This window comes from Dipodomys spectabilis, unplaced genomic scaffold, assembly GCF_019054845.1.
Source record: "Dipodomys spectabilis isolate Male_0828 unplaced genomic scaffold, ASM1905484v1 ptg000032l, whole genome shotgun sequence".
Classification (NCBI taxonomy): Eukaryota; Metazoa; Chordata; class Mammalia; order Rodentia; family Heteromyidae; genus Dipodomys; species Dipodomys spectabilis.
In genome coordinates, this window is record NW_024870709.1 from 24,616,128 (window position 1) to 24,631,312 (window position 15,185).

Below are 15,185 nucleotides of genomic sequence, written 5' to 3' on the forward strand. Positions count from 1 at the left end.
TAAAGATGTAATTGCCTTAAACATGGAAGACAAGGTAATTAGTACTTCTACACTCAAGTTAATTAACATGGGTTTTCAATGAATGAATTCTAATTGCTATGGAAAACTTGACACTAGGAAATACTTTAATATATTGACCTAATATATTCTTCAGAATAAACTTTACTAAAGATATCATTACCTTGGACTTCTCTGTTCAAGATAATTAGTACTTCTATGTTCAAGGAATGATATTCAGTTTAAGTAAAAATGACTGCAATTTGAAGTATATAAGTTTGACACAGATATAAAAGTTAACAATCAAAATGGCCTGTGTTGATTTGCCAACACAGAACATCTATAGAACAACTACAGAAAAACAGCTACAGAATATCTACTGAAAAACATCTAAGACCTTTATCCAAACCAAAGCACAGCATAAAGGTTGATATATGTCTGTAATACCCAGTAGAGAATCTGTCTTCCCTCAGCCCAGAAAACATGGAAGTCAAAGATTTCAAATGTCACTATGCTAGCTAAGTTCATAAGTCAAACTCCGCAAGTCCTCCTTTAACTAACTTGGACTCTTCCAATATCACACCAACACCACGTTCTGATCATCTAGAAGTAGTCCATTAGGACAGAGCTGCCTTACTGCCTTACATGAGGACTGGACTCCATGCATGTGTAGTCTTTCACTTTGGTTTATTCTTCCCTACATTTATCTAAATCTGAAGGCCTAAGGTCAAGTCTAACCAACCCTATCTTCTCCTTTGCTAGTTAATGACTTTATGCTTGTACTATGCAAGTATGTCCTCATAGCTGTCCATCTATAGTATGTCCATCTATAGCTGGCATATCTCCCATGATGAGATGTGGGTCTGGAAATATGTACCCTTATATATTAGGGCTTGTTTATTTGAACAAAATATATTGGCTCTGCTGAAGAAGTTTCACTTCTCATATTTGAATGGAATTCAATATTAAAAATAGACTGAACATAGTGTTTCAAAGAAGATTCTTACATAGAAAGAATCAGTTGGGTCAAACCCAGCCATATTATTCTTGAATACTGGGGCAGGGAGATGTTCTTGACAATGCCTCATGTTTTCAACTCTGGGCCCTACTGACAATGAATTGAATCCTCACTGGGGCAGAATTCCAGGGATTACCCTTAACCCAAGTAATTGCAAATTTACCCGGTTTTGTCTGAGGTGCTTGTGAGCTTGGTGTGGTTTTAGGTCTAGGTCGTGGCCGACGAGTTCTTTGTGGTGTTTCGGTAGCTACAGAAAGAAAAGCCTTGTGTTACTCTAAGTCTTGTGGCTCTGAATACTGAGGGAAGGATTCTCTAAACCTTATCAGATTTTTTAAAGTTTCAGGAAATGATTCTTTTAGTTTTATTGTTTCACTCTTCTAATGCCTACATGTCTCTTGTCATTATTGATGGTGCACAGCTGAATTGCTCATTCAAGCTATGAAGACTACTTCATAGCTTCATAGTGAGAAAGTCATAGCCCTTCCTTATTTTGATAAACAGAATTATTCAGTAGGAATGTTAATGAAGCTGGAGGAAAAGTTGAGACATACTCTAAGGAAGAGGCTTATAATTTATGATTTCAGGATTGAATTATTTCCGGTTGTCAAATCAGTAAGGAAACACACCATTTAAAGTATCGACAAGAAAACAAACATACCATCACAAATTTTTTAAAGATTTTTTTGAGTTCTAGAAACTTAGATGAGCAAAGAAGCATAATAGCTGCTATTGTCAAATAGCCTGTATGAGAAGTGGATCCCAATTTGTTTAAAACTCAGCTTTAACACTGAACAGAAGCACAAGATCATATGGCGATGCTCAATGTGCTACACAGCAGGATAAGGTTTGAACTAAGCTCTTGTTAAAAAAAGAAAAACAAGAGGAAACTTGTTTATCAGAGGCTTCAAGATCTGCTGACAATGGAAGGAATGTAATGGTGGCAGAGGATGATAGCCACCATTTCAAAAAAGCCATGTCATGGGGATGGAGATTTCATAGACTGTATGATGAGCAGTAAAAATACTTAGCATATTTGCACAGGGCTGTTACCTATTTTTGTCCCAGGGGTCTCGGTTCTAAACGGAACAGGTTGAAAGGATGTAACAGGTTGAAGGGCTGTGACAGGTTCTGGAGCTGTAATAGCTGCAAGGTCTGTAACAGGAACTAAAGGAACAAAGTAAGAATTTTTTATAAAAAATGTATAAAGTGAAACGGATCTTATTAGTGCAATGGCAATCTAACACACATATACGCACAAACACATACAGACACATTTCTGAATGAAGGCTATGAGGGGCTGAATTGTATCTCTACAATTCATATGAAGAATCCAAAGTCTTAATATACTCTATTTGGAGATAGACCCTTAAAAGAGGTAACTGAGTTTTAAATGAGCTTTGAAGGCTGAGGCTATGATCTAGTTTGAACAATGCCCTTCTCAGAAGAGGAGGAGACATGACAGATGTGTGCACCCAGATAAAAGATGGAGTGAGGACATTAAGAAGGCTGAAAATCATACTCTTCTGGGGAAGGAAGGAAGGAAATTAAAGTCACCCTTAGGTGGTAGTTACTACTTAAATTTATTAACCTCAATCATATTACTGATATTCACTTAATATTTACTAAAATCTAGTGCCCAATAATAGCAAACATACCCAAGTTTTAAAAAAGGAAGAAACAAAATGGATGAATAAAGAAACTTTTCTATTCTAGCTTGACTTTCATAGGTCAATCAGATACTTCTATAAATATATAAAATACGTCTTAAAGAATTCTGGTCAAACAGAGTGAAAAAAGATCATATGGACCATAAAGCCTGAACTATCTACTCTCCAACATTGTGTACAAACTTCTTTCCAAAGATTACCCTAGATAGTTATAATGGTTTATGTGCCTTTATACTTTCCAAGAAAATAACTCTCATGTATACAAACATATTCGTTCACTATCTGCTTCAGTTTACCACACACATCAAATAGTTGAAGCATGAGTAGAACTGACTAAAAACTAAACACTGAAGATTAATCCACAGAGCACAGGAAATTGACCACCACCTCACCCCACCTCACCCTGTTCTTCAACACCTGGCTGCAGTGGAATCCGCCACGACATCATGTGTACTTTGTTTGTGTGGGCCCCCACAGGGTTAAACTGCTAAGACTTCTTAGCTAGGACATACACATTTACCCAGTTCTATGAGAGATGCTTCAGGATTCCATGTGGTTTTAAGTTTAGGAGGTGGACAATATGGCTGCAGAGGCACTGGAGGCATTAAAGGAAGAAAATCTCAGGCTAATACAATGTTTTGGATTCTAGAAGCAGTAGCTAGGAATCCTACTTATTATTAATTTCTTGAGTTGCAATGTTTTTTCTTTTGGATGTGAAATACTTGACCCTATTTGGATAATGTGCCTCTTTATATCACTAACATTTCTTTGATAAATAAAGCATGAGTTGATAGACCAAGGAAGTTTCAAAGAGATTCTCATATGGATTTCTGAATGAGAAATTTCCAGAATCTTGCTGAACTATGGTGTACACATAGAGGAGAGGATATGGGTCATTTCTTTCTTTCTTTTTTTTTTTTTTTGGTTGGTTGTGAGACTTGAACTCTGGGCCTGGGTGCTGTCCCTCAGTTCTTCAGCTCAAGGCTCACGCTCTACCACTTGAGCCACAGCGCCACTTCCAGTCATTTCATACTCATGGTAATATTTATAAATCCACTTTACTAGTTTTATGCATATTTCTAATTTTATTCCTTACCAAAACATCATTACCTAAAATTGGAAAAAAAACAAAATAAAAGCATTGTAGATAGTCAATGTATAAGAATTTAGATCTACTAAAGAACTGTCTCATCATAACAGCTGCGCCAATCAGCTTAGCCTAAATCAGGCCTGGAACTCAACCCTCCTTCTTATTGACTTTTAGTAAAAAAAAAAAAAAAGAATGTGACTGAAATGTTAGTAAGAAGAGAAATACCAGACACTTAAAGGTATTGCACTGCAAATATATATATATATATATATATATGTATATATACCAAGTTCATGTCTAGATCTCTTAAAGACAAGAAATGGAAGAAATAGTCTTATTCTTCAATATATTATGTAACTGAATTACAGAGGGAGCCGCTGAAGCCTCATGATATGAGAGAAGATATGCTTATGATGGTGATGAAATGGGCAAGAAATGATGGGGCAGATGGAGAGCATCTGTCATTACCTAAGGACGTCCCTGGAGCATCAGTTCTAGGAATAACTGGTTCAAAGACTGTGGCAGGAACTGATCAAAAGAATAAGAAAAAAAACAGACCTTGTGAATGCATGGACTGTCAGAAAATTTATCTTACCAGCACAGACAATTTCTCTTTTTTCTTTTGGTCAGTCATGGAGCTTGAACTCTGGTCCTGGACGCTGGCCCTGAGCTCTCCAGCTCAAGGCAAGCGAGTGCTCTACCACTTGAGCCACAGTGCTTCTTCCATTTTTTGGTAGTTATTGGAGATAAGAGGCTCATGGACTTTTCTGCCCGAGCTGGCCACGATCCTCAGATCTCAACCTCCTGAGTAGCTAAGATTACAGGCATGAGCCATGGGCCCCGGCACAAAGACAGTTTCTAAGGCTGCAAACTTAATTTTTAATATTCTTAACAGAAGGGGAACATAATTTTTCCTTTGAAGATTTCCTTAAAGTTTACAGGTATTCATTTGATTCAGAAGATAATCAATGGTAGACTTTGAACTCTGGTGGACATCTCCCGCTGGTCAACCCTACAATATCACTGTTGATTATTTGATGAACACCTATACACTAGAACACCAATATACTGGAAAATCTAGGGACTTAACAAAAGCAATTGATTTTAATTGTTCACACGGGATCAATATTATTCTGAGCTGATCTTTAAGGCATGAATGGAATCACATAGTGAGAAAAGTACAGCTACTTAAGAGATAGAGGACTGTGGTTCAAAGGTCATGAATCTGAATCCAAAACAATAAGCTGGATGTACATTTTCATTCTATCTATTGAGGTGGCATAAATGTAAGAATTACAGTCCAGGTTTGCAAAAAATGTAAGACACGAACTGATACAAAAAGGATTGAGCTAGGGCTTAAGTGGTAGGGCACCTGCTTAGCTCTGACTTCAAACCCTAGTACTACCAAAAACAGAGTAAATCATTAAAACAAAAAGCAAATGGTCATACACAGAGATAATTCGCAATTAGGAAGCAATTTGTGTTCGGCTATACCATTCTCCCCACTAACCAGTAGCTTTTACAATTAACAGATACAAAGTACACATTCATATGTATACTCTATGTACATAGACTTTAGAGGAAGACCACATGGATTCTTTGAGACAGAAATCACATATTTACCCAATATTGTCTGAGATACTTGTGGATGGGGTGTGGTTTTAGGTTTGGGACGTAGACGACGGGGTTTTTTTGTTGTTGGAGCTGAAGGGAGAAAAATTAGGATTAATATATAATTTTCCATTAACTCTGGTGTTGATGATATAGTTCTATGTTTTCTAAAACTTAGTAGTTCGATTTAGGAAAAAATTGTCACTTAGGTTTAAATTTTTCTTCAGTGTATTAATATGTTTTCTCTAATCATTGAGAGCTTTCTAGGGACAAAAATTTCACATATAATTATGTATAAGAACTATCTATATTTTCTTCAATGTACCTCAAACCCAAAACTAATCACAAGACATTTCTCAAGTCTAGTGTGAGAGAGGTTCCAAGTAATCCTGGCATGTTCACTTAGAGTGTTAAGATGACAAAACCTGAGAAAATTCTCCACTTGGTTTTTTACAAAAATAAATGTATAAAATTCACCTAAACATTGGCAAAGTAAAAAATAGCTATGCAGCATTGGATATGTGGAAAGTAAGTTGTATCAATGGTCTACCTAAGATGAGAAATCATGATTGTATTTTGACTGTAACAAAGAATACTATTCAAATAGGACAAGCCATTATTTCAAGATGGGATATTGAGCATGTACCCAGCTGTGTTAAGTCCAGGCACATTTCTGTTAAAAAGAAGACCTTCAACATTTAAGATGACTTAACAAAACAGACCACAGCAGAGAATTACATCATGATCTAGCACCATCACAAAGCTCAAAATGATTAAAAAGAAAAAGCACTTGCTAAAGGATATGAAGAATCATTACCTAAAGATGGCCCAGGAGTAAGAGGTCCAAGATCTGGCACAAAAAAATAATCAAAAGCAATTTTTTTAAAAAGAAAAGAAAATGTTAAATGCACAAGAAAAGCCATCAAATCCTCCTGAAAATGAACTTTACCAAGCTAGCATTAGTTCTCCAGCCAAAAAACAAAATTTAAAATTCTTATGACATAGTTATGTCCTTAGCATCTTTACATAAATAACTGCAAGTTTTGCTCATTTTTATATGATCTGATAATACAATAAAAACACTTAGGCAGTCTTTTTACAAAAGAATATAAAATATAATTTATAACACTGTAGACTGGAAAGCAAAGTCATAGGTCATGAAAACTGAAATGACTGAATAATCAAAATAGAGAATGGTCATTTTGTTGTTGTTGTTCTTTGGAAAAAGACCAAGACCTTTATTCCAACAAAGGTATACAAAAAACTAGATATAGAGAAGCATTTGACCATGGAATGTGTTACTGTATCTCTATTACCAGGACAGAAAAGGCTTGATTCTGAAGCGTAGGAGGACATGCCAAATGGTTCAAATGAAATAATTGAAGTTGGATAATCAAGGTCCACTTTGTTGGCCTTCCAAAAATAGCATTACTGTCCAGCTAAGTTAATGCCGTCTTCTTCATAGTTAGGTTGCAAATCTACTTCCTATTCTTTTTACTGTCAAATGCACGTCATTTTTCTCCCTGTTTATATAATTCTTGCCCATCCTACTAACAAAGCTACAAATTTCTAATTTTCACATTGTATGTATATAATATACATGAATATACATGTATAATACATATGTATATACATTATACATACATTATGTATATGCGCATATAATTATATACATATGTATATACATTATACATGTATGCATATATATGTAACTATATACATATATAGACATTTGTGGAAACTATGTACTATAGACTATACATACTATATAATATATATCAGCCATAACTTTTTTAATTCTCTAAGAAATTAGCTGTGTGCCTAACAATTGGTAAAACTTAATAAACATTGCTTGTTGTCCACATTTCTTGTATCTTTTTAGGAATAGCTGTAACAAGAGCAACTTCCTTTCTCAACTAACCTTAACTAAATATCTTTTGTTTTTACTGTGTTCCTCACAAATGCAAATGTGGCATTTAGTCGGATGTGTAACTGCTTGAATCACATATACTAGCTAGCTGTAGTTTTGCTCATCTAGAATCAAAGAACAAAATGTTACTGTATGTCAGAAAAACAACAAAATACTCAGGCACAAAGAAATCCTCATATGAACAGCATGAGAAAGCCAAAGGGATCAGTCAGAGCATTGTGTTAGTAGTAGAAGCTTTCTGTGACCCAGGTCTTTCCCTTTAAGGACTGACTACAAGGTTATTCAGTAGCAAGTTAAGCCTATATCCCGTGTCATATCCAATGTGGACCAATAGGAACCAGGAACCACATATTTACCTGGTATAGGCTGAGGTATTTTGGGGCTTGGAGTAGTTTTATGTTTGGGACGTGGACGACGAGTTCTTGCTCGTTGGGTTATTGTTGGAGCTAAAGAAAGGAAACTGGTTATTTTAGTCATATGACTCCAGAAACTGGAGAAATAATTGTACATGGCCCTAGGCTTTCCTTATTTTTCCTAGTTTACTTGAGTCTCAAGAAAAAATGGTCCCTTGCAAAGTTTCTTCTGGCCATATATATGAGAAAATGATAGATTGCATACGCTTATTATTTTGAAAACTTTATTATTAGTTGCTGACAGCAGATTCTCAAAGAAGGTCCAGCTCCAACCAGAGTTTGACATATAATATGTCAGTATCACCTCCGAGACACATAGCCTACCCTGTTTTTTGAATTATGTCTTTGGAAATTACTTGGTTTAGGCATAAGATCCATCAAAATTATTACAAAAAGTACTTTTAATTTCCTAGATTCATGTATACATAACAAAATGTTCTGTACATTTTTAAAACAAAATAAAAAAGAAAAGCAAATGCCCACAGAATTATAGTTGATATTTAAGAAATAGGCATTCCTAATTTTTTTTGGGGGGGGGGTCTGGTCGTGGAGCCTGAACTCTGGGCCTGGGCACTGTCCCTCAGCTCTTCAGCTCAAGGCTAGAGCTCTGTCACTTGAGCCACAGCACCACTTCCGGCTTTTTTATTTTTTTTTTGCTTATGTGGTGCTGAGGAATCGAACTCAGGGCCTCAGGCATGCAAGGCAAGCACTCTACCACTGAGCCACCTTCCCAGCCCCAAAGTTGTTGTTGTTTTTTTGTTTGTTTTGTTTTTTGGTTGGTCGTGGGGCTTGAACTCTGGGCCTGGGTGCTGTCCCTGCACTCTTCAGTTCAAGGCAAGCGCTCTACCGCTTGAGCTACAGTGCCACTTCCGACATTCCTAATTTTATATGAAGTTTAGCTTTAACATAAAGACCATTACTGGAGTAGAATCATGGACTTTATAGAATGAATGTAGTGAAGCTGGACAATATTGGAGATAGTCTGTACTAGCAACTTAAACTAAGGGGTGTGTTTAAGCACTTTTAATACATTCCTAACACGACATATCCTTGTATGACAAATGAGGCTGATAAGAAAATCTTTGAAAGAAAACAATCATTGACTCAGATAGTGATGGAACAGACAATGAGAAGAATGTCGCATGTGCTTAACAACATAAATGGCCATTACCTAGAGTTGTCAGTGGAGACTCAGTTCTCACAATTACAGGTTCACTGTCTGCGCTAGAAACTGACCAAAAGCAGATAAGAAACAACAGAGATTAAGAAATATATAAAATAAAGTTATCTTGAAAATGAATCTTCTTTGCCCATTTATATTTGAAAAATACTTTTGAATTCTGGGGAAATAGTGTTTATTACCACTGGCCATATTCTTGCACCCATTTATCTCACAAAATCCACCATATAGGTATACCATTTACACCACGAATAGCTAGAAAGCTAGTAAAAATTATTTTTCTGGGTTTGCTAATCTCATTGTACCCTTTATTCAAAATCAGACTCCAAGAAAATTGCTTGATTTTCCTATACATTATTTTAAATTATGCTAAACACTGTTATTAAAAATTCTGCTGGCATGTAAATGGCTCTAGCCACCATTATTGATTTTTTTAAGGAGTGGTAGTTGTGGAAAGAATTAGAAAATATTTAGTTTATTTACTAAGGATCTGTGATAGCTGAGTGAAGGTAAATTTGTGCCTTTTCTTCATGATAAATGAGATATTGCTGCTTACTATTTTTCCTTACGAACTCACATCATAGATAAGAAGTACATAATTATCTGAGTGAGGAATAGAGATGAAGGGCTGGTGTGTAGCTCAGTAGTAGAGAATGTGCCTACCATTCATAAGGGTCTGGATATAATCCTCAGCAACACACACACACACACACACACACACACACACACACGCACATGCACACGCACGCACACACACACACACACACACACACACACACACACACGCACACATACAGAGAAACAAGGATGATTAAGAAAAACACCTGAAAGACACTAATGCAATTTTCTGTCTGATCTTGAAAAGCAGAATTTCTACTCTTCTATAACATTCTGAAATGACTCTGCATAGATATGAAATTAAATTAAGAATTATGATTCTGGTATTAAATTATCATTGCCTTTTTCCATTAAAATCTAGAAGATTTATGTAATTTCCAAGTTTATCATCACCAAAAACCCTTCAAACACTTCTACAGAGACAAACTCCACTGACTCTTCAAGTCAGCATGGCGCAACATTGATTTAAGCCACATATGAGAGCATCATCTGAACTGGTAACACACGAAACCAATGGAGCCAGACAAGATGACACGATGAAAACCGATAGCTCTCAAACAAAAATAGGGCTTCCCTATCTTGTTTGGAATTTCATGTCACCAAGCAAATTTATGGACAGGAAGATTCAGCTGCATTTGAGCAGTATTGAGCAGACATTGATGAGCTATCCTTGAAAGCTCCAGCCAACCAGCTCTTTCACTGCCACCTTCCCGTATTCAAAAGCTGTATGTACACTAGAGGTTGCAGAAGTTCTGTGGTTTGAAAGATGGATGATCAAAGCACACATGACTCTTAATAGTTGTCAAGTACTATAAGCAAACTGAATACACTTGAAGGGGACCAAAGGAAGCATAATTCTCAGATGTTATAGGATAGAATGGCTAAGTTGATGTTAAAAATGGCCTCTATTGAAGACAGTAAATAATTTTTAGAAACAAAATGAAATAGAATTACAGTCTTACGTGGGAGAAACATATAGATGAAAGGAAGAAGAGATGAGGGGACACACTCAGAGAAAGAGGGACCAAGAAGGTATTGTTACCTATGGCGACAGATGGAGCTTCAGTCTCAAATGCAATAGGCTCAGAGACTGCATCATAAGAAAAGAAACAAAAGCAAATGGAAAAACTTGGAAAAAATTATATTAAGTGAAGTAAGCCAGGCCCAAAGAAACATAGGTCCCATGGTTTCCCTTATTTGCAATATCTAGTATATGTATGAGTCAAGCAGAAAAGGTCAGATAATGTGATGTCAGGAAAATGAACCCTTAGATGTGTATTTTAATGTTTTTTTTCTTTCATGCATGTGTTTCTAACACATTTATAAGATTATCTCTTTGTTGCTTTGTATGTCCCTCCTCCACAGTATAACCCCTGCTTTCACTATATTTGATGTCAGTATAACTTGTGGAGGAGATGGGGAAAAACCAGTTGTTTAAGGATACAGGTGGACCTGTTGCAACAATGAGAAGTACAAGTTGTCATGTCCAAAACGAGCTTTACAACATTGGTGGGGGGGGGGGGGAAGGAGAAGGATTGGGATTAGGGGGGGAGGGGGGAGGCTGGGAAGGGATGTGAAGGATAACAAAGGAGGAGGCTGCAATGCTTGGTAAGAAATGTACGCATTATCCTGCCCATGTAACTGTAACTCCTCTGTACAGTATGTTCACAAATAAAATTAAATTTAAAAAAAAAAAAAAAGAAAAGAAACAAAAGCAACAAAAGTCAAGTGACTTTTAAATGTTCAGTGTCCAATTTAGAGAACCCAGAATCTAGTTTATTCTTAGTTGATATAAATTGTTTTCTTGTAGGTGTATAAGAAACGGTCACTTAGCAAGTTAGAATTTTATACTAATTGGAATCCCAGGAAAAATTTTCAGTTGCAAAACAGTTGAATTTTCAGAGCTGTTATGTAAATAACTTATGTGGTAGAAAAGTCACTGTTAATAATTATAAGTTAAAATTCTCTTAGGAAATTTAGAGACGCTAATACCTAGCCAGCACATCTTTCTTTAGTCGTTCCTATTAAGGAAGTCCAAGTGTCAACCTTCTGGCTTACTGCCCAGTGGCAATTACCAAAATACAAGCTGGACTACCATTAATTACAGCCTAAAAATTCTTTAGGAAAATACAATATCCCACACATGGACTTCTTCATTTAGTACTTAAAATATAGTTGTGGTTACTTTGAGAAGACAATGAAAAATCATAATATTTCAGTTCAATGATGTATAACTTATAGAAACTATGATCGCAACATGTTCTATAAAATTTCCAGAGGAGAAAACGGTTGTTAAGCTAAGGTATTGGAAATTATGTTTACCAGATTTAGTTGGTAGCGTATCTGGTTTTGCTGTGATTGTGGACTTAGGGGGTAATTGCTTTGGTGGTTCTGAAACTGAGGAGAAAAAAGGGTGCTATAATTAGTGTCATAACTGAACTGCAAATATGAAGATTAACATTACTTACACATAGTTTCCCTACTTATGGATCAAGATACTGAAAACAGTGATTACCCGGCTGGATTTGGGGTACATCAGGTCTGTGTGTGATCTGAGGTATCTTGGATGGTTTGGGTGCTAAAGAAAAAAGTATTGAAATTAGTATAATAGTCATAGCTACGACTGTCAAAACTAAGGACATTTAGTTGAGAAAACACAGTATAAATTCAATAAATATATAAAAATTAATTCCTGGCGTGTAAGAAATTGCATTGTTAGTTTTCCCTGGAAGAAAAATGTTTCAAGAAATGCTTAAAATGTGTCTTTAAACAAAAGCAATTAGAAATGTCATAAGATGTTTCTTCTTTGGTAGATCATTTAAAAACAAAGCATATTAGTTCTATTTTTTCACTAGTAGATTTTCTTTGGTACAAAACAGATAAAAATTAAAATTTAAGGATGCTTAAGAAGCGATTGTCAAGTAACGCATCACTTAGTATCTATCATACATGATTAATATTGTTACATGAACACTGATTTGGAGGAATTTTAAAAATGAGCAGACGTTTCAATGAAATAATTATAATATCAGTATTATTACTACTACTAATAAAACCATCTTTGGACTTTCAGTGTTCTCAAGCTGTAAAGATCACCACTAGTTTTATACTGAACACTAGATCAAGAATAACCTCTGGTTAATGAAACATATGCAAAAGCATTTTTCAAGGAAATGGAAGTGCAGAAGCCATTATTCATGTAGCTTTTTAGAGAAAGTCTTACAAGTTATGTGCATAAATGAAATTATATTCCCACAGCACAGGAAAAAAGTGTACACCAGTTGTTCAGTCCAGGATGAGCGTAGATGTCCCTAAGGAAAAGTTGATGGATTTCTTTTCTCCCAACAGGTCATGTGTTTGAAGCATGGAATGACTTTTGTGATGAGGTGGCAGAAATGTAGTCATGCCTGAGGTAGAGAGTGTGAAAAGCAAAAGTGACAAGCTACCAAAGCAACCAGAGGGGATAGAATTACCGATTGTGGGTACCATAAGCTCCAACTGTACTGTGGTGAGTTCCAGAGCTATAGAAGAAAAAAAAAAATCAAGAGCACTAATTATATCAAGAATTGGCAGGAACAGGAAGCAAACTTTGAATCTCAAGTTAGGATACTCTTGTACTTTTCTGATGACAATTTCCCTTTTATTTCTCACAACTACCTTTTTTGCCCCATTGCTTTCTAACAACTTTTCTATTATGAATATTTTCCAAATGCAAGCCTTTAAGGTGCCTTTAATAATTCACCTTGTATACCAGCTTTCCATTTGGTGTATGTACTAAAAATAAAAATAAGAAAACATATCTAAAGTGGATTTAGAAAATGTGTGTAGATGCTGAAATGTAAAAATCAACTGTGTTGGCTCCTAAAACCCAGATGCTTTAATAGCTAGGTAATAGCTTTTCAAACACAAGCTACCACATTCGGCTTCCCATGTTCTCAGGGATCCTGAATATTGTTACATTTACCAGGTTTGGACTTGGGCACATCTGGACTACGTGTGGTTTTAGGGCGGTGTCGACGACCCGGTCTTGTGGTTTTAGGGTGGTGTTGACGACCCGGTCTTTTGGTCTTTGGTGGAGCTGAAGAAAGAAAATTAGCTAGTTAATATAGGAAATGTAGCTCTATAACTGTCAATAAGTGTTACATGTGACTTAAATGCACAATTAAGCCATTTGAGTTGTTGTAGACATGCCTGTTGTTTTTTTCAACTTTCTCTCATTACCCATTAACATAAGATCTTGACGTTTTTTTGGTTAAAGTTCTATAAACTGTCCAAGAGATCATATTATTATTCCATGTTGAGATGGAAAATTTCATACAGAAGTGACAGACACAAAGGTTTGGAGGTGGGCGCTAAAGGAAGCATGAGGAAGTTTGCTTCTGAGGAGTCACTAGGAATGCAAGTTTGAGTTTATTTGGCATACCATTTCAAAGGAGAACTTATTCAATTGTTTAAAATACCTACTATCACCAATATATGCAAAAGACTTAGAATTCAAACACTATTTTAGGGGAGAAAAAAATTTAGATTGTGTAGTGCAAAATATATAATGTATGTATACTATGCACATATTTATATATACTTATACAATATATTTATATACATATATATATTTCCAGAAGAACAGAGAACAAAATACAAGTGACATTAACACATTAATGTACAATGGGAGTCTGTCAAGAAAGATACCAGCAGTTAAAAAAGAAGGAAACAAGAATCACCCTCTGGATTGGGTGGGGGTTGGGGGAGGCAGGGAAGGGATGGGAAGGGGAATCAAAGGAGGAGGTTACAATGCTTGATAAGAAATGTACTCATTATCTTGCCCATGTAATTGTAACCCCTCTGTACAGTATTTTCACAATAAAAAAAATAAATAAAAAAAGAATCACCCTCTGATAATTTTATAACCCATTGCTGTTATTGAAGGTTTAGTTGCCAGTGTTCCAGGTCCTGAGACTACCTAAGAAACCACCAAAAAGGAATTAAATTGAAAAGCAACATGACAAAATGTATTTAAATGTATATGGGGCTGCTAAATTATTTACTAGGGTAAAAAATACAAAAAATGAAATTTTGCCAACAAAAGTACTACCTTTTCTACTTAAACTGATTCCCATGTGTTTAGACAAAGTGAATAACAATGCAGTCAATTAAGTTTAGAAAGAGAAATGGAAAAAGAAGGCATTTCTTTTTTGGAAGATGTGAATATAATAAAATAACAAGCAGTTCATATTATGAAGGAAAATATGGGTAATTGGCTAAGGTGGTACTCAGACACAGTTTTTTTTTTTCTTTTAGAAGAGAAAAAGCTATAAATATTGGTAGGTTTTAGTTCTTTTTCTCTTTCCATCTATTAATGGATTTCCTAGTGGCACATCATGGTATTTAGATCACATTGCTTTTCAAGAAAATCTGCAAATGGTTTGAAAGTTTTGAAAGTAAGAAAAACATATTGTAAGTGCAAATATGCCTTGGGGAAGCCAAGACACTCCACTGGAAATAACCGGGTTAGAACAAATTAAGGACAAATTCCTCAAACACAAGGCAGATCAATAAAGAATGTGTCAAATCAAAATCAGGGTAGTTTCTGTGTGTGTCTACAGACTTCTCTTCAGTCAGGCACCAGCACAGAGTAGTATTCTGACAAAAGAATCACTGTAA

General features: G+C 35.6%; 1 protein-coding gene across 1 annotated transcript in view; it reads right to left on the reverse strand.

Moving 5' to 3' along the window:
• The window catches only part of LOC122105524 (ABI family member 3 binding protein), a 192,057-nt gene that overhangs the window by 60,755 nt on the left and 116,117 nt on the right, over nt 1-15,185 (reverse strand). The window contains exons 18-27 of the mRNA XM_042676771.1: nt 13,489-13,602; nt 12,998-13,045; nt 12,040-12,102; nt 11,847-11,921; nt 10,567-10,614; nt 8,898-8,957; nt 7,670-7,759; nt 6,201-6,233; nt 5,396-5,476; nt 1,179-1,262 (exon numbers count right to left, since the gene is read on the reverse strand). Coding sequence (XP_042532705.1) covers nt 1,179-1,262; nt 5,396-5,476; nt 6,201-6,233; nt 7,670-7,759; nt 8,898-8,957; nt 10,567-10,614; nt 11,847-11,921; nt 12,040-12,102; nt 12,998-13,045; nt 13,489-13,602 — 696 coding nt within the window. The remainder of the gene's footprint in view (nt 1-1,178; nt 1,263-5,395; nt 5,477-6,200; nt 6,234-7,669; nt 7,760-8,897; nt 8,958-10,566; nt 10,615-11,846; nt 11,922-12,039; nt 12,103-12,997; nt 13,046-13,488; nt 13,603-15,185) is intronic.